General features: G+C 51.8%; 1 protein-coding gene and 7 non-coding genes across 16 annotated transcripts; 7 read left to right on the top strand and 1 right to left on the bottom strand.

The window, feature by feature from the left end:
• Positions 1–29: 29 nt before the first annotated feature.
• TRNAI-AAU lies at positions 30–103 on the top strand. The gene has a single exon. It is a non-coding gene; the product is annotated as a tRNA-Ile (tRNA).
• Positions 104–540: 437 nt separating this feature from the next.
• TRNAS-AGA lies at positions 541–622 on the top strand. The gene has a single exon. It is a non-coding gene; the product is annotated as a tRNA-Ser (tRNA).
• Positions 623–873: 251 nt separating this feature from the next.
• Positions 874–947, top strand: TRNAT-AGU. The gene has a single exon. It is a non-coding gene; the product is annotated as a tRNA-Thr (tRNA).
• Positions 948–3,412: 2,465 nt separating this feature from the next.
• AURKB (aurora kinase B) lies at positions 3,413–18,738 on the top strand. Of its 9 annotated transcripts, XM_038536806.1 has the most exons (12): positions 3,413–3,591; positions 3,880–4,106; positions 5,820–6,175; positions 7,025–7,134; positions 14,415–14,487; positions 16,113–16,215; positions 16,325–16,379; positions 16,629–16,820; positions 17,127–17,265; positions 17,381–17,529; positions 18,091–18,265; positions 18,433–18,736. In XM_038536806.1, exons 5-12 carry the CDS (start codon positions 14,440–14,442, stop codon positions 18,604–18,606), a joined length of 1,035 nt encoding a protein of 344 aa, XP_038392734.1. In that variant the 5' UTR covers positions 3,413–3,591; positions 3,880–4,106; positions 5,820–6,175; positions 7,025–7,134; positions 14,415–14,439; the 3' UTR covers positions 18,607–18,736. The 9 variants fall into 9 exon arrangements, with proteins under 9 accessions (XP_038392734.1, XP_038392739.1, XP_038392737.1 ...); XM_038536811.1 differs by lacking the exon at positions 14,415–14,487 and having other exon boundaries at positions 3,414–3,591; XM_038536809.1 differs by lacking the exons at positions 7,025–7,134; positions 14,415–14,487 and having other exon boundaries at positions 3,414–3,591.
• Positions 3,575–3,646, top strand: TRNAP-CGG. The gene has a single exon. It is a non-coding gene; the product is annotated as a tRNA-Pro (tRNA).
• TRNAD-GUC lies at positions 4,090–4,161 on the top strand. Its single transcript has one exon. It is a non-coding gene; the product is annotated as a tRNA-Asp (tRNA).
• On the bottom strand, positions 4,589–4,660 carry TRNAG-UCC. The gene has a single exon. It is a non-coding gene; the product is annotated as a tRNA-Gly (tRNA).
• TRNAW-CCA lies at positions 5,189–5,260 on the top strand. The gene has a single exon. It is a non-coding gene; the product is annotated as a tRNA-Trp (tRNA).
• Positions 18,739–18,778: the final 40 nt, after the last annotated feature.

The following is an 18,778-nucleotide window of genomic DNA, read 5'->3' as shown; positions in this document are numbered from 1 at the left end:
AGAGATTAGAGGGGCCCTTCCCCACCGCTGGCCGGTTAGCTCAGTTGGTTAGAGCGTGGTGCTAATAACGCCAAGGTCGCGGGTTCGATCCCCGTACGGGCCACGTTAGGATCTGGATTTTGCCTTTGTTTTTCTTTCTAGCGTGCACCTACTGTTTACAACCGAGAACTTTATGCGCGGAGCGATTTGGCTTTTGATCACAGACATCAGACCTAAACGCTTCTCAAAACCTAAATGGCTGGCGGACTGCAAGGCTTGGGGGTTGGTCCCCTGGCTGGGGCAGAGAGACGCTTCCCCGGTTGTTCGCTGTTGGAGGCGGCAGGACTGGGGCGAGCTCCGGCAGGAGGGGCCCCGAGAGGAGAGAGGAAGAGAGGAGGGAAGAGGAGGGGCAGGGCGGGGCGGGCCCGAGTTTTTTTGGGGCGGCCGGCGCCAGCCGCTCTCCCGGGTCTGGGTCTGGGACCCCGAGTGATTTGGGGGCGGGGTGTCTGCAGGGCGGGGTAGCTAAGAAAGGCTAAGGAGGAGGCGCAGTATCCCGGCGGTGTAGTCGTGGCCGAGTGGTTAAGGCGATGGACTAGAAATCCATTGGGGTCTCCCCGCGCAGGTTCGAATCCTGCCGACTACGCAAGCTTTTTCTTCTACGTCCTGGCCACGTGCCACCGGGCCAAGGTCTCGGGAACCGCAACCGAGCTCTGCCGGCCAGGTTCGAGATCCTCGGTTTATTCCTTTCCACCCTGGGGATCCCAGGGGTGCACGTGCGGCGCCAGATCCTGTCGCCTTGCAAAGAGCGACTTCCAAAGAGTCGGAAGTGGCCGCGGCCGCGCTCCCAGCGCTGTATTCCTGTAGTGCAGCTTCCGAAGCGGCCCCAGTATCCTTGGCGCCGTGGCTTAGTTGGTTAAAGCGCCTGTCTAGTAAACAGGAGATCCTGGGTTCGAATCCCAGCGGTGCCTTTATTCAACCCTGCCCGAAGAGCCTTTCCGTTTTGTTGCTAAATCGACATTCCCCCAATAGATTTAACAAGTGTTTTTATACTGAAAGAGCAAGGGTTCCAGCTCTGCCCCCGTCTGCCCTCGGGGCGCTCAGGTTTCCTATAGAAACGAGCTGCAGGTCCCTGGAGATCACTGCTCCCCCCACCCCAGGCCCACGTGTTCCTTGGTGCACCTGCTCCCCCCCCCCCCCCCCCCCGCCCCCGGGCCTTGAGGGAGGGGCTGCCCCACCGCCCAGGCCCTACCCCAGGACTTCTCCGGGAGCCTGAGTCGCTTTGTGTTGTTTGGTTCTTCATCACATTTCTTTGGTTTGGGGCCTCGAAACTGTATATGTACATAGACTGTTTTTGAATTTTTTCTATTAAAAAGAATATTGGTGTGTGTGTGGGGGGGTGCAGTTCTTTCACATACAGTTACCTTCATCCGTTCCTACCAGCTGGCAGTCCGGGTTAGGAGTTGGCAGAGAAATCGTGCCATCTGGTTTCCTCCAAGAGTGAGGCTGAGGGTCTGGGACCACGAATGTGAACAGTGTGGGAGCCCAAGAGAGCGCATTCCCAGTGGGGTCTCTGCACAGTCAGGGGTGGAAGGGAGCACAGAGGCCAGGCTGGGGAGGGAAATGCTGTGGAGGGAGGAGGCAAGAGGTGGGATCCACAGGCAGTTGGCAGGAACCAGGAACCTATGTTCCTGGAAATTAGGCAGAAAGATCTGGATACCATCCTTTGGCCCGGGAACCATTCTAAGAAATCTGAGCAGAAGTGTCGTCTTGAAGGAATGGCTGGGCTGGAGATGACACATGGGGATGCCCACTGGGCGGATCAGGGTTGTACCACTGTGGGTAAAGGCACAGCCCCTTTCTTCCAAGCTCAGGGGAAGGAAGAAGAAATTACAACCCAGTGCCCTCAGGGCAGGATCAGGGTGCTGTGACAACCCAGAGAAGGGACATCTCAGGGACCTTCGAGTGGAGAGTGGCCAGGGGAGGCCTCCTGGAAGAGGTGAGCTGAGTCTTGAAGACCAGGTGGAAATTTGCCATATGTTCTAGTAAACAACTATTTCCGCGTAAAGCTTTGACTCCCATGAAAGTGTAAAATACACCAAACTTAAACAGTGATCAGTTTATACCTTAGTTCTTGGATTCCGAAAGTAGGGCCCACGGATGGCGCCTCAGGCTATCTGTGCACTCTCTCAGACCGCCCGGGGTTTCTAGGGACATGGGCCACAGCGCTCATCCCATCCTATCAGGGAGGTAGGGCTCCGCCTCTGGGCAGATCTCAGGTGCTTGAGAGCAGCTAAGAGAGCAGTAACTAGAGACTTGGGGGGAACGCTGGGGCCTAAGAGGAGACACAAATTGCAAAAGGGAGAGGGAGATGCTGGAACACCAGCCCTCAGCGCTTGAGCCCCGCAAAAAGGCTTGGGACACGGACAGGAAAGGAGGGGCTGTCCCCTGCTGCCCTCCCCTGCTGTCTGCCCCAGGGACACGCGGGAAAGAAAGAGCGAAGGGTTGAACCCTTCAGTGATGTCTCCCCACCAAAGTATCGGTGTGTTGGGCATTAGGAAGGGCCTGGCCCTACAAATCAGACGACCCGCAGGTGGAACAAAATGGTTCAGCCCCGAGGTGCTACCAGGAGGTGCAGGGCCGCGGCTGCTCAGACCCTGCTGGGAGAACTCCCCAGAGCAGGCACCGAGCAGAGGGGAGGCAGCGCAGGTGGCGGGCACCGGGCGCCACCGTGTCTCGCCGCGACTCCGGGTGGCCCCAGAGCGAGGGCACGCTTGAGGGCGTTAAGCGCTTAGAGGCTCCCGGAGCCCGGAACCCTCTGCGAGGCCCTAAGACCTGGCCTTAGACACTCGTGCGGGCGTTTGCCTCGGATCCCCCTACCGTCTGGGGGCCTTAGGCGGCGGGGGGGGCTCCTGCCTGGCCGTCCTAGGAGGTAAGGGGAGAGCGGAGGGGAGTCGGGAAGATAGCGGTAACCTGATCGCACTGGCGGGAAGTCCTGCAACCAGTGCTGGTGGCCAGACCCGGCTCGGTGCCCCGATCCCGCCTGTCCCCGACCCCGCCCCGCCCCGCCCCCCATTCGTTAACGACTCCTCTTCCGTGGGTCTTCTCGGCCCCGGGAATTATTCCCTGGCCTGGGCCCTGGCGCTGCTCATCGCTCCAGGAGGGTGGACAGGTGCAGGGGCGGATGGAGGCGCAGGTGTGCACCTAGGCAGCTCAGGGCTCATTCATCGTCCCCAACCAGGCACCTCTGCGCCAGCGCACTGGGTCCCAGGGCGGCGGGCGCGGCCCGTTAGAGTCGAGACTCCAGGTGACGGAGACCGTGACCACGGCGAGCAGGTAGCCCCGGAGAGCTGCGCGGGGAGGGAGGGGAGCGCGGGAGGCCGAGACCACTCCCTCCTACTTCCCCGACGTTATTTCCTGGGAGGAGTCGGAGCGCGCGGGCGGCCGAGCAGATCCCCAGAGCCCGCTCGGGAGTCGGCGGCGTCGGGGCGGGTGGTCCCCGCGCGCTCGCCAGGCCGCCCCCACCCAGAGCCGTGGCCCTGGACCGCATCGGGCCTGCTACGACCTCTAAAGGCGTCCGCGAGCGTTCTCTCACGTCGGCTCGTTGGTCTAGGGGTATGATTCTCGCTTCGGGTGCGAGAGGTCCCGGGTTCAAATCCCGGACGAGCCCCATTTGGTTTTGGCGGAGACCGGGACGCCCGGAGGCGCTGGGGAAGGGACCGGCGCCGCGCGCAGGCCTCCCCGCAGACCCCGCGCAACCGGCCAGAGCCTGGAGCAGGTTCGCCGGGAGCTCTTTTGCTCCGAGCGCACAGCCCGGCCGGCCTGCCCGCGGGGGGCGCGCACGGGGAGAGCGCACCGACCCGGGCCAGCCCTTCGCCTTCCCGCCCCCTTCTTCCTGCGCAGGTCCGGGCCCAGGGGGCCGGGGCTGCGGATGACAGGGAGCGGAACGGGCCGGGACCCACCACGACCCGGCCTCCGTGGGCTTGGGGGCAGTCCAGGGCGAGCGGGGGGTCTCCGGCTGTCTCTTCCCAAGCGGCAGGAAGGGTGCAAGCCCCGGCCGATCGCGGCCACAGCTCCAGATCTCCGAGCCGGAGAGCGCCTCCTTCAGCTCCCTCCTCGTTAGTATAGTGGTGAGTATCCCCGCCTGTCACGCGGGAGACCGGGGTTCGATTCCCCGACGGGGAGAAGCGGTGTGCCTTTTGCTTTCTTTCGTTCTTCTCGTCCTACGATAAAATCCTATTCACGGTGAAGTATGCGTCCCAGGGCGTGCGGTGGAGATTTTCTTTAAAAAGAAGGGAGAACGGGAAGGCACAAAGTAGAGAGGATAGCTGGTGCTGCCCCTGGCGCTCGGGCTCATATTCTAAAAGTTCGAGTTTGTGTTTTGCATTCAAGCAACTTGCATGTGAATCGTGCTGCCGAATGAGCCCTCGGTCCCCTCCGTTCAGTGAATGTGCTTAGAGACGCGGTCGGAGCGAGGACAGAAGCGCGCCGTCACGGGGCTCCGCTGGGCGTGCAGCCCCCTGCGCGGGCGGTGACTGGGCCACAGGGTCCCCGCGGAAAAGCCATCCCGGCGCGAGGTTTTGAAAAGTTTGTGGGGAGGGGGAAAAAGTGCTGCGTTGGCCGGGAATCGAACCCGGGTCAACTGCTTGGAAGGCAGCTATGCTCACCACTATACCACCAACGCCCGCCGCAAGTCCCTGTTCCCCACGTCAAGGATTCAGTGCGTGCCCAGGCGCGAGGCGGAGCGGTGGGTGGGTGTGGGCCAGGCGGGGAGACCCAAGGGGACCCGAGACACCCCTGTCACCCCGGAAGGGACAGCGCTTGACCACGCACAGCCGGCACACGACAAAGCAAGATTCCGAGGACCTAGTGAAAGAGGCTTTCTGAGTCGCTGATAAAACCGGGGTTACATTTAAGATTCTAGGGGAGGGACCAGAGCTGCAGCGACACCGCGATGGCTTTGTCACCCCCGGAAATAAGTCACACTAGCTGCTTCTCTGTGTGTCCTGAGGTTAAAGAGCTGGGCTATGCGCCAAGAGCCCCTAAGCATAGATTGCGCACGAGGACGAGGTTCCATCCCCAGGTGACCGCGCACGGCTCTGGAGGTGACGCGGGCTGAACCCCCGGGGGGGCGGGGCTGAGGCTTTGGCTCCGCCCCCTGCTGCTGACGATAGTTCTGTTCACGAGACCCGGGCGACCGCGGACGCGGGAGGGCCTCGTGGCGCAACGGTAGCGCGTCTGACTCCAGATCAGAAGGTTGCGTGTTCAAATCACGTCGGGGTCACGGAAGGTTGCAATTTTCGTTATCTCGATTTGCCTTGGTATTTTCCTTTCCGGCAAAGGAAGAGGAGGTTGAAATTCGTTTCATTGTACCAAAAGAATACTAACTCCGGCACCTCTAAGGTTTTGTTTTTTTCCCCCGAAATGTATGCGTTTTCTAAATATTCTAAATACAAATTTAGGAATTAATGTTGCATCTGCACTGTTTTTGTCAAATCAGCGGATAGCGATACCTTTAGTCTCGTAGATGTTTTAGGTATCCTAACGCGAATTGTTCACGGAACAGCCTCGAGTTCTTGTTCAGAAAAGGTACTTGGAGCAATAGAGATTCATTGTTGGAAAGGGTGTGGCAAGAATTGATAATTATTATAAGTAGCAATTAATTAATTAAATGCAGATGTTCCTCAGACTTCCTAAATGTCCCAGAAGCCTGGAGCCGTGCAATTTTGCTGCTTCTGGTCTGTTGGTGGAGGCAAAGGGAGCAGAGGAATGCAGGCCAGCCACTCCATAGGCCTTCTCCTTCCCAGGGGGAAATTTCTTCCTGGACATCTCTTTCCTAACAGGGCCTCCGTTGGAGGGACCAGGCCTGGGCTGCAGAAGAGGAATTTGGGCGGGCTCAGCACCACGCGCCTGCTCGCCGGCTGGACACTGTGCCTCGCCTTCCGCGTCTGCTCAGCTCCCCAGCGGCTGTCCGGGTGCTCCAGCCACTCCACTCTGTTGGAGTGGTCACTGTGTCACCTGTGCAAAGACGGAAGCAGGGAGTCCGCCCTCACGGCTGAGCTGTGCGTGCTCCAACTGGGGATTGCTGATGACTTAGGAAGGCGACAGCAACCCAGGAGCTCCTGCAACCCTGCCTCGGAAGGCATGTGATGGGGGCAGCATGCAGCCCAGCTCCCCATCACTGCCCACCCTAAGCAGAGTACGTTTTAGGAGATAAAAAATGGGGAATTATTTTTTTCTGTCTTGCATTCAACATTTATTAGCTGACATTCATTCATAAGGAAGATCCTTCTCTCGTCCACTGGGGCCAGGGGATGTGTTAATCATAACCATAGCTGACCCACAGGGCTTGCTGTGGGCCAGGCAGGGTGCTGAGTGCTTTAGTGACCTTATTTCAATTAGTCCTGACACCGACCCTGCAGGGCTGTAGAACTATGCCCATTTTATTTTTATTTTTTAAAGATTTTATTTGTTCATGAGACACAGAGAGGGAGGCAGAGACATAGGCAAGGGGAGAAGCAGGCTCCTCGTAGGGAGCCAGATGCGGGCTGGGGATCACGCCCTGAGCCCAAGGCAGATGCTCAACCGCTGAGCCATCCAGATGGCCCAAACTATGCCCATTTTAGAGGTGACACCCAGAAAGATTGAGCCGTTTGCCAAGTGACAGAGATTGCAGGTGGGTAGGCTCAGAGATTCACCTGTGACACCCAAGTCTACGGACTTTCTGATGCCTGGTGTTCCCTAAAAGCCCACCAGAGGAGTGACCAGGAAAGCTTGGTGGCCCCAGGGAGGGAAGGATGGTTGCAAAGGGTGGTTTACAGTCTGGAAGAGCCCTGGCATTAGGGATGGAATATTTCTAGCCTATAGACCAAATCCAGTCCACAGACGTGTTTGGTAATTAATTTGCCAATAGTTACAGCTCAGTAAATATTACATGTGTATCTAGATTTCTAGCTTCTCTTTAAAAATGGAAAGATCTGTTCACACCTGGGCTACACGTTCACACAGTAACAAGCCACTAGAGCTGAGTCTTGTCTCTCTCTTGCAGACATGCACCCCATGCTCCCCATCACTGACCATCCTTCATAGACCAACTTAGGGCCCATCCAGAAAATCTGGTGTTGGGCAAAAGCCTGGATTTTTGGCAGAAACAACACAGTGAGTTCCCACCCTGCCCTGTTTGCTTCAAATACGTAGCACTGATAGATGAAATCTAAAATACAGTGAGCTAAAAAGGCCATAGCTAGGCTTAGAAATGAACAATTCAGTGGTCCAAATGCAAAGCCCTGAACCGGGCTGATGGTACAGGTCTGCAGAGCTCCCGGCCAAAAAGTGTGCGGCAGCAGCAAGCTGTTGAGGTCTTATAAGAAAACAGGGACTGACTGGGGACAGGGAGGGAAGGCAGAGCTGCAGTGGTGTCCCTGTGTCAGAAAAGGAGGCTGTAAAAAACAGCCAACTCCTTGCCTGGAGCTGCAGGTGCGAAAAGGCAGGGGGGACTCAGGTGCAGCCCCAAGACCAGAAACACATGCAATGTTCCCTCTCATCAGTGATTGCATTTGAGATACCCTCGGTATCACAGAGGGGCAGGAGCCCCCAAATATCATTATAAGAACTGATTGGGGGTGCCAGGGAGGCTCAGCTTCCCACTCTTGGTTTCTGCTCAGGTCGTGATCTCTGGGTCATGAGATCCAGTCCTGCATGGGACTCCTGGGCTCAGCAAGGAGTCGCCTTGAGATTCTCTTCTTCTCCCTCCCCCTGTATGGGTTCTCTCTCTCCCTCTCTCTCTCTCTCTCTCTCCCTCTCTTTCTCATAATAAATCTTTCTTGAAAATAAATATTTTTTAAAACTTGATTGATCTAGGAGCAAGGAGGAAAGGTAATAGCAATGGCCAAATTATAGCTCAGGGAGAAGTGACCGTGAAGAAAGAGAGAGAAAACCACAAAAACTAAAAGCTCTTCCAGCCAAGAGGAAGTTACAAACGCAAATCCCAAAACAGATGAAGTTTCATGGTGAGAATGTAATTGAAACAGAGACAATCATTGGAACATAAATGAAAATAAGGGTATGGAGCAGTCTGACAAAGAATCTTAAGCAAGTGTGGTCCTGGTATGTAAAAAGGTAAATAACAAAATCAAATCATGAGACAAAAAGTCAAAACTGCAATTAAAATCATTTGCATTTGACTTGCAATCAACTCATTAGAAATCTTACACATGAATGACAGATGTCACCAAATAAGTCTGTCTTACATTCGAAACTGGGCACAGGGGAGCCCTGGTGGGGCAGCAGTTTAGTGCCGCCTGCAGCTCAGGTGTGAATGGAGCCTGCTTCTCCCTCTGCCTGTGTCTCTGCCTCTCTCTCTCTCTGAATGAATAAATAAATGAATCTTAAAAGAAAAAAAAAAAAGAAAGAAAGAAACTGGGCACAATCTGGTTGAGAGTTAGCTATTAAAAAAAAAAAAAAAAAAAACACGAATTGACCCAAGACACAGAACAGAGGGACAAAGTTTTAAAAGCACAGAAAAAAGAAAAAAATAATAAAATAAAAGCACAGAAAAGAGGCAGGTCTGGCTCACTCAGTGAAGCATGTGACTCCTGCTCTCTGGGTTGTGAGTTCGAGCCCCACATTGGGTGTAGAGATCACTTAAAAATAAAATCTTTAAGATAAATAAGTAATTAAGGTGTGAAAAAGGAGGCTAAATGATGTGGAGGATAGAATTAGAAGCTCTGATTACCTCTAACATGAATTTTTTTTAAGACAATAGAAAATGGCACAGAAACTGTATATACATAGAGTTAATTCTTAAAATTTTGCCCTGGAGCTTTACCCGTATACCTTTTATTTCACTTTTTAAAAAACCAGAAGCAAATAGGGCAAAATGTGTTAATATTTAAAGAACTGAACAGTAGTTACACTTTTTTATTCATAGAGACACAGCTAGAGAGAGGCAGAGACACAGGCAGAGGGAGAAGCAGGCACCATGCAGGGAGCCCAATGTGGGACTTGATCCAGGGTCTCCAGGATCATGCCCTGGGCTGCTAAACCGCTGCGCCACCAGAGCTGCCCAGTAGTTATGCTTTTAAAAATATTCTTTTTTAAATATTTTTTATTTATTTTTAAATATTTTATTTATTTATTCATGAGAGACACAAAGAGAGAGAGAGGCAGAGACACAAGCAGGCTCCATGCAGGAGCCTGATGTGGGACTCGATCCCAGGACTCCAGGAGTTAAACCACTGAGCCACCCAAGGATCCCCTAAAAAGTATTCTTGATATCTGAAATATTTCATAATTTTTTGTGGTAAGATACACTTTTTTGTGTGTGTGGTAAGGTACACTTAACCTACAATTTACCATTTTAACCATTTTGATGTGTACAATGCAGGGGTTTGTAGTGTATCATGCAGTTGTGCATCAATCACCATGACTCTTCCAGACCCTTCTGAGTCTACTCATTCCTGAAAGAGACTTATTGGTTGATGATTAGAATTCACATCTCGGAACTACTTCAGGGGATATTCCGTTCTCAGAAATAAATGAGACTAACATCGGTGCCTCCTGAACATTATAATATCCTAACCATCTGCCCTGACCTTTGGATCACAAGCCAATTCTAACCCTTCCTAGTCTTGGGAAAAATTCAGCCCTAGCAAGAACAGTTGACAGCTCCTCATGACACCTCGAGAACTGGGATAAACAACAGAGATTTTGTTCACTAACTTGAACGGGCAGCTGATAGTTGCCTAGCCGATAGAACAGATAGTTTTTGTTTTGTTTTGTTTGTGAATAATGCGAATCCCGATGCTATGCTGGCCCATCAAATATTCCTGAAAGGCCAAATATCTTCTGGCATAATGTGCAAGTAGGAATTTAAAGACGTGGGGGGTGGGGGGCAGGGACACTGTATTGGGTCTATCAGGCATATCCCACCCAGGCACTGATTCCAGAAAAATCTCCCTTCACTAGGTCATGAGAAATAAAGTACCCTGGGGGTACTTTATTTATTTTAGAGAGAGAGAGAGACAGAACGGGGCGGGGGTGGGGGAGATGCAGAGGGACAGAGAAGCAGACTCCCCGCTGAGAGCAGAGCCCATCATGGGGCTCCATCCCAGGACCTGATCATGACCTGAGCTGAAATTAGGAGTTGGCAGCTTAACCAACTGAGCCCCAGATCTCTGATTTTTTTTTATATTAATCTCGGGCTCCCCAGAATGAAATTGTAAGCCTCTGTGGCACACACATAAGTCTGCCACCACCCCTTGCCACTTTCACTCTAGCGGCTGCAAGAGTCATGAGACACATTTTTGATGAATGAGAAATCTACTGGGTATGTCTAGAAAGGCTTCTCCCCGTCCTGATAAAAGGGGCAGAGAACTTTCGTGGCCATCTTGCAGTCATAAGGGACATGCCAGAGAATCATAGAAAGGCCAGTCCACATCTCTAACACAACCACCACCTACCTGATAACTTCTTGCTGTGTAAGAGAAAACAGGTCCCTATGGTTCATGCCACTGCTAACTGGGTTTTTTGTAACTTGCAGCCAAAAGCGTTACGAAGTGATGTAGAAACCCATAAGAACTTCATGGATTTAAATTTGGCTGAATCATACGAAAACAGTATTTTTGTAGATCAAACGATTGACTCTCAGTAGTTTTGCCTCGTTCATTCACCCTCTATGGCTAAGAACACTCTAAGTCTGTGGATGTGTGTCAGTCAGTATGCTTTTGGCAGCAAATGACTAAACTCTTAAGTCAGTGCGTTAGGGAAGAGACCTGCCAGTTCCCATAAGGAAAGTGCAAAATAAGCATCCAGAGGCTGAGGAACACCTCAAGGTCTTGGGTTCCTGACCCAGGCCTTCTCCAAAACTAACTTCATTCTCAGGCTGCCCCCTTCCAGAGCACCACCAGCAGCAAGGTGGGCTTTGTGGAGAAAAAAAGTTTCTGCCCAACATTCTGGACAAGAATCCTAAAATCTCCATGCCCTGGGTCACTTGGGTCACATGCTGATTCCTGAACCCACCATCCCAGAATAAAATATGTTGACTGGTGTAAATCAATCAGCATCCAATCCTGGACCTGCAATGGGGTCAGCTTCCCTCTCAGACCCAGAAAATTCTAGGTGTCTTCTGAAAGTGGGAATGGCTGGGAGAATGGACACTAACTAGATAACCACATGGTCCATTACAATAGGTCTCCATGAAGTTAGGGACCAGGAATTGGCAGAAACAAACTGACTACACTGGAAACTGACTACCCCGAAGAGCCGTGGGGAGTGGAGGCCGGGGGCGGGGAGCAGGTGGTCCCCTAAAGCAAAGTTAGGGTGTTGTTTGAAGAAAGAGGAATGGTGTTGGACAGGTGACGGTTACAAATACCCACTACTTATTCCACAGAAGGCCCCAAAATGTATTTATTAACTCTATTATGACATTAGTGTTTGGAAAGAGCCTCACAAGACTTTATTTTATTTTTTTAAAGATTTATTTATTTATGATAGAGAGAGAGAGAGAGAGAGGCAGAGACACAGGAGGAGGGAGAAGCAGGCTCCACACTGGGAGCCTGATGCGGGACTTGATCCCTGGACTCCAGGATTGCTCCCTGGGCCAAAGGCAGGCGCTAAACTGCTGAGCCACCCAGGGATCCCAACTTTAAAGAATAAGATAGTAATGGCACAAGAATGAACACAGGCAGAAAATGTAACAGAATAGAGAGCCCAGAAATATGTGGATCCAAGTATCTACTGTGACAATATATCAAGAATAGTTTGTTTAAGATTTACTTACTTACTTACTTACTTACTTACTTATTTATTTATATGCAAGAGGAGAGTGGGGTGGAGGGAGAGAGAGAATCCCAAGCTGATTCCATGCTCAGGACAGATCACATCGGGAGGCTCAATCCCATGACCCTGAGATCATGACCCGAGCCAAAGCCAGGGGTTGGGTACTTGGCCCACTGAGCCACCCAGGGGCCTCAAGAATATTTCCCTCCCTCCATTTATCCTGCTAGTATAGTAGAAGAAATAATACCACACACGTTTCAGCTTACTTTTTTCAACAGTATAATCATCTGTAATCAACTAACATTTATATCTGTATCAGTTGGCTATTGCTATAATGATCTGGGGTTTTTTTTCTTCTTCTTTTTTTTTTTTTTTTTAACATTTTGACCTCCTCTTCACTCATTTCTCCCACCCCCACCACCTCTGGCACCCCCAATCTGTTCTCCATATTCATGAACCTTCCCTTGTTTTGTTTTTGGATTTCACTCATAAGAAAGATCCTACGCTATTTGTTTTTCTCTGATTCATTCTACTTAGCATAATGCCCACCAGGGCCATCTAGGTTGTTATGACTCACAAGATTACATTATTTCTCATAGCAGAATAATATTCTAATATTCCAGGATACACACAAACATACATATGTACACACCACATCTTCTTTATCCGTTCATCCATCTGTAAACATTTGGTTGTTTCTATATCCTGGCTGTTGTAAATAAGGCTGCAGTGAATGTGGGGATGCAGATATCTTTTTGAATTTTGCTTTCCTTTTTGTTGGATAAATGCTCAGAAATGGAATTGCCAGATCCTATGGTAGTCCTGTCTTTAAGTTTTTGATGAGCCCTCCATACTATTTTCCATGGTGGCTGCACCAATTTGCATTCCCACCACAGCACACAAGGGTCCCTTTTTCTCTGTATCCTGACCAAAACTTGTTGTTTCTTGTTTTTTTTGATGACAGCTGTTCTAACAGGTGTGAGGCTATATCTCATTGTGGTTTTGATTCATATTTCCCTGGTGATGAATTACGTTAAGCATCTTTCATGTACTTGTTGGTGACCTGTATGTCTTCTTTGGGAAAATATCTATTCCAATCTTCCGCACATTTTTAAATCAGATTTTTTTTTTTTTTTTGCCATTGAGTTGTATGTGTTCATTAGATATTTTGGATATTAGCCCCTTATCAGGTATATGATTTGCAGATATTTTTTTCAACTACTAGATTGCCTTTTTGTTCTGTTGATGGTTTGCTGTGTAGAAGCTTTTATTTTTTTTTATTTTTATTTTTTAGAAGCTTTAGTTCGATGTAGCCTCTCATTTGTTTTTAGTCTTGCTTTTGCTTTTGGTGTCAGATTTAAAAATATATATAATTGCCAAGACTTATGTCGAGGAATCTACAGCCTGTGTTTTTTTCTAGGTGTTCCTTGGTTTCAGGTCTTATGTTCAAGTCTTTAATCCATTCTGAGTTAATTTTTGTGCATAGTGTAAGACAGTGATCCAGTTTCTTTTCTTTTTTTGCATGTGTGGCTGTCCTATTTTCCCAGCCCCGTTTGTTGAAGAGACCACCCCTTTACCCATTGTGTATTCTTGGCTCCTTTTCCAGAAATCGATTGACCATATATGTGTGGGTTTATTTCTATTCAGCTCTCTATTCAGCTCCATTTATCTACGGAGCAGTTTTTATGCTAATACCGGGCTGTTTTAATTACTACAGCTCTGGAATGTAGTTCAAAATCAGGAAACTGTGATGCTTGTGGCTTTGTCCTTTCTCAAGATTGCTTTGGCTATTTGCGTTCTCTTGTGGCTCCATACAAATGCAATATTGTTTTGTCTTGTTTTTTTGTTTTTTTCTATTTCTGTACAAAATGCCTTTGGAATTTTAATAGAGATTGCATGGAATCTGTGCTTTGCTTTGGGCAAGGATAGCGTTTAAATCCCACTGAGAGCAAGGTAGTTTAACAAATGGTGCTGGCATGAGGAACTCTCCCATCTGTCCAGAACAAAAACCCTAGTTCTTACGCACAGGAGGAAAACTTCCAGATATATGGAAATTTTAAGTGAATGAAAGAAGGCAGGCGAACATCTGACTCCAGGATGCCCCAGACTCGCCCCAGCCAGAACCCCGGAGGGCCGCCTCTGGCATTCAGCCTCTCTGATTGGGTCCCAAGGTCTACGTCACAGGGTTTCCAGCCAATGAGGGTCGGGCGTGGACAGCGCGCTCAGCCAATGGGGCCAGGGCGGGAGATTTGAAAGGGCCTCGGCGGGGGCCCGGCCCGGCAGGTTCAGTCGTTTGCCCGCGGCCAGGGGGTGGCTGTGCCACGGGCTCCAGGTGAGCTGGCTCCCCTTCGCGGGTCTTGCGCTGGGAGAGGACAGGTGATCGGGCAGGTCGGGGGTCCGTTGGGCGGCCCGCGCGCACCTGCGGGGCCCCTGGGAGCTCAAGGGCAGAGGGAGGGTCCTGAAAGGGCGGATGTGCAGGAGCAGGGGCTGGGGGAGGCGAGACGAGCGCCCGGGTGCGCCCCGATGAGCCAGCAAGGTGACCAGCTCCCTTTCAGCAGCCCCAGCCCCGCGCTTCCGCCTCGATCGGCCCAACCCCTCCCTCCCTCTCTCGCTCCCTTTTTTCCCCTCTTCTTACCGCCCTGTTTCCCTTGTCTGCCCAGCTCTCCTCCCCTCTTCCCTCTAACGATGACCCAGAAGGAGAACGCCTACCCCTGGCCCTACGGCCGGCAGACGGTAAGGGCTTCCCCACTGCCCCTTCCCCAACCCGCGTGGAGATTTGCACCTCACCTGCCTGGGGCTTTGAGGTCTGGCGGAGGGCGACCCCTCCCAGTCGTCTCCGCTTTGCCCCTACGTCTGGATCCCAAGAGTTCGCCGGCAGAATCCGGTCTGGTCATTTGCAACCACATCCTGGCAGGCGCTGCTGCCAACCGGAATCTGATCAGCCTGTCAGGACTTTTGCAGGGCTGGAGCCTACTTGTCATATATACAAACGATATCTGGGACTGGAGCAAGCGGGTTTGCCCTTGGGCCGTGATTCCCAACCCTTGTCCTGAACAAATAGGCTACACAAGAAGTAGAGATAAACCCTGAACGGATTTTTACTATAGGTTTAAAAGATGCAGGACATGTTAAATTAATCATTTGGAATTTGTTTGAGTGAGTGGTGTGAGATCCGGATCCAAAACGGTTTATTTTCCAGTGGTCCTGAGACCTTTTAGTGGACCCTCTACCCCCTGATTTGAAATGAGGCCTTTATCATATAAAAGCCCCATCTATATGTGGGTCTTTTCTGGACTCTCATTTTGTTCAACTTGCTTATTTGTAAGTTCTGTACTGATATCGCTACTCAGGAATGGGTTTTTAGGGCACTAGGCTTTCTTCTTTTGGCTAAGAAAAAGGAAGGTGCTCTCACAGGCTTTGCTCCCTGTTTGTGGGGCTGGGACATCCTGAAGCATCCATCTGTCCCCTCATCCACCAGCTCCTGCCCTCACGGAGCACTTAGTGAGGCTGGCAAGAAAGAGGCTGAAAGAGAAACCATTGTCACTTCTACAGTGGTCACTCCCACAAGAAAGTTGTGTATATTATTTTGAGAAAATGCAAGAGAGAAGTGGTCCCGAGCCACCAGAGTAGCCCCCAGTGTCTGCAAAGTCTGTTGTAAAGGGGTAAATATTGGAATCTATTGTAACATTCAAGACCTCAAGGACCTTATCTAAACCTTAATAGACTGAGGTTTTAATTTTTTTAATAATTTTTTTAAGATTTTATTTTTAAGTAATCTCCACACCCAACACAGGCCTCAAACTCATAAGCCTGAGATCATGAGTTGCGTGCTTTACTGACTGAGCCAGCCAGGTGCCCCTAGACAGTTTTTTAGGGGACTGTGAGAATGTCTCTGCTAACACCCCTGGAATTGTGGGTGGTTTTGTTTTTTTTTGTTTTGTTTTGTTTTTGTTGTTGTTGTTTTGTTTTTACCTGGCCCTCACCTCCCCAGTGGAGGCGAGGTGAATGAGTGTGGGGTTCTGGATGGTACCATAGAAGTTGGACAGTTTCATGCCTGAAAATGTGATGTGGGCCAGCCCAGGGAGGTGAAATGTTTGGTGTTGGGGTGAATCTTTTGCTCCTTACCTTAGGCCAACCTAGGTCACTTATTAAGAACCCATTTTAATACAGAGGGAGAAGCAGAGGGGCCTTGGGCTGAATAGCAAAACTATGGTCTCAAGTGTTCCTCTGTGAACAGGGGACGGGTGGGTGGCTGGCTGGGTGGCCCTACCACAAGTACTGAAATGCTGCTTGCAGCACATTCCAGCTGGGTGCCCAGGACAAAGGCATCCTCAGAGCTCCCCACTGCTCCTTCTCAGACTCAGCCTGGCCTGAACACCCTGCCCCAGAGAGTCCTCCGGAAGGACCCCGCCACCCCGTCTGCACTTGTCCTCATGAGCCGCTCCAATGGCCAGCCCACAGGTAACTGGGATGTGGTACAGGATTGAGGGGAGGCAACTAGAGTCTCCAGGGAGGGTGCAAGGCTGAAAATGTCAAAGGCGGGGCCTCAACTCACCTGTTGCTTCCTTAGCTGCCCCTGGCCAGAAGGTGGTGGAGAACAGCAGTGGGATACCCAACTTCTCAATGTGAGTACCCAAGCCTTGCTTGGGGTGGCACAAGAGAAGGTGGGACATGAGAGAGGTGGCCACCCAGGGGAGGAGCATGGATGCAGGAATGTGAGAAAGTCTAATTCCATCCTTAACTCATCCTCAACTCCCTGGGGAAAAGGGGCAGGGCTGAGCAGGGGCAGGCGGGCTGGGGGACAGGGGAGAATGTGGCCAGCTCGGGGGACCCACCAGCCACCACTTGGCCCCTTCCCCCCCACCTCCAATCAGGCGGTCCTTCACCATCGACGACTTTGAGATTGGGCGTCCTCTGGGCAAAGGCAAGTTTGGAAATGTGTACTTGGCTCGGGAGAAGAAAAGCCATTTCATCGTGGCTCTCAAGGTCCTCTTCAAGTCTCAGATAGAAAAGGAGGGCGTGGAACACCAGCTGCGCAGGGAGATTGAAATCCAGGCCCATCTGCAGTATGAGTCCTACCCTGCCACTGGCCCCAGGCCCTTTGCTCCTCCCCCAGCTCCTCTTTCACCCAACCTGCCCCATCCAGACTGCTCTGTACCTGTCCCAGAGCCCCTCTGAGCTCCCACTAAGCTCCCAGCCCCAGCCAGAGTCTTGAATCCAGAGAGCCACCTCTGGCTCCCCTTCACCACCACCAGCCCCACTGTCCCTGGTCTGGTCCAGATGTGACCCCAGTGTGTTCCCCCTGCCACTGTCATCGTTCCCATTTCCTTAGGCCAGGATGCCGCCTGAGTCCCCGTCCCTGTCTCCCGCAGGCATCCCAACATCCTGCGTCTCTACAACTATTTCTACGACCGGAGAAGGATCTACTTGATTCTGGAGTATGCCCCCCGAGGGGAGCTCTACAAGGAGCTGCAGAAAAGCCACACTTTCGACGAGCAGCGAACAGCCACGGTCGGGGAGGGTGGGCACTTGGGGCCTCCAAGGGGGCCGAGCCTGGGGGTCCGCTGCGTGGAGCTGTAGCGGGGGCAGCCTTGGCTAACCTGCTGTCATTCGTTGGCCCCCCCAGATCATGGAGGAGCTGGCGGATGCTCTGATGTACTGCCACGGGAAAAAGGTGATTCACAGAGACATAAAGCCAGAGAATCTGCTCTTGGGGCTCCAGGGAGAGCTGAAGATCGCTGACTTTGGCTGGTCCGTGCACGCCCCCTCCCTAAGGTACGGTGTGAATGGTGGGGGGGGGCATTCAGAATAATACTACTCCAGGCCTTGTTACCCAGACATGTGTGGGCTCGTCCACGCGTACCTATAGACGCGGCACTCGACTTACAAAAATAGGAGCCTCACAATTCTGCTGCCCAGACTTCCTACCTGGTATACTGGGGGACCCACTCATCGTGTCGCCCAGCTCATTTGTAATGACCTCGTAGCAGTATTGTAGCTAGATGTGTAACCTGGTCCATTTCTGCAGGACATGCCTGATGCACCTTGAGGCGTCCCCACCCAGTTTTCCCGTTAATTTTAAGATTAATTCTAAAAGCATTGCTCTTAGATCTGATTATTTTGAGACACGTCCCTCCCCATGGAAATGCCAAGAGGGTGTGTAATGCTACCCCTGGGGCTCCAGGTTATATCTTCACCCTACTCCTGCCCAAGGGCCCTGCCGGGAGTTTGGTCAAAACACTCCCCTGGCACATCCTGGGGTCGTCCGGCTCCCTGTTGGGCAGCTGGGGAAAGAGGGAGGTGGTCTTCATCCAGGTCCCCCACCCTCCCACCCAGGAGGAAGACGATGTGCGGCACCTTGGACTACCTGCCTCCAGAAATGATTGAAGGGCGCATGCACAACGAGAAGGTGGACCTGTGGTGCATCGGGGTGCTCTGCTATGAGCTGCTGGTGGGCAACCCGCCATTCGAGAGCGCTTCTCACAATGAGACCTATCGGCGCATCGTCAAGGTGGGAGGGTGCCCCAGTGCCTGGCTGGGGCTTTGTGCCCACTTAGGGGGGGCCAGGGGCTGGCAGGTGCAGGGGTCCTGTGTAATTTCTCCAAATGGAATGGGGGTGGTCAAGGAGGAAGCAGCTGGGATCGAGCTAAGGGGACCCTCCTTCCTCTCCTTCTGCAGGTGGACCTGAAATTCCCCCCTTCTGTACCCACGGGAGCCCAGGACCTCATCTCCAAGCTACTCAAGCACAACCCTTCAGAACGGCTGCCCCTGTCCCAGGTCTCAGCCCACCCTTGGGTCCGGGCCCACTCTCGGAGGATGCTGCCTCCCTCTGCCGTCCAGGCCATCCCCTGACTTGTCCCTATCACTTATTCGGTTGTGTCTGTCTGTTTGCCTGTATATGTGTAGTTGGAAGAAGGGGTGCCTGGCCTGTTTTTACCTGTCTTCTACCTCCTTTTTATTTAATAAAGGCTGAAACTTTTTATACGGATGAGTTTAGATGCTTACAGGTGGAGACTGCTGGGGG

The sequence above is a fragment of the Canis lupus genome, chromosome 5 (genome assembly GCF_011100685.1).
Source record: "Canis lupus familiaris isolate Mischka breed German Shepherd chromosome 5, alternate assembly UU_Cfam_GSD_1.0, whole genome shotgun sequence".
Taxonomy (NCBI): Eukaryota; Metazoa; Chordata; class Mammalia; order Carnivora; family Canidae; genus Canis; species Canis lupus.
This window is presented reverse-complemented; position numbering and strand designations above follow the sequence as displayed.

Bases quoted from the DNA above. Each gene is read 5' to 3' on its own strand.
- AURKB (XM_038536808.1), top strand. From the start codon at position 14,440: ATGACCCAGAAGGAGAACGCCTACCCCTGGCCCTACGGCCGGCAGACG. The intron at 16,216-16,324 runs GTAACTGGGATG...TTGCTTCCTTAG, and splicing joins CTCCAATGGCCAGCCCACAG to CTGCCCCTGGCCAGAAGGTG. The intron at 16,821-17,126 runs GTATGAGTCCTA...TGTCTCCCGCAG, and splicing joins GAAATCCAGGCCCATCTGCA to GCATCCCAACATCCTGCGTC.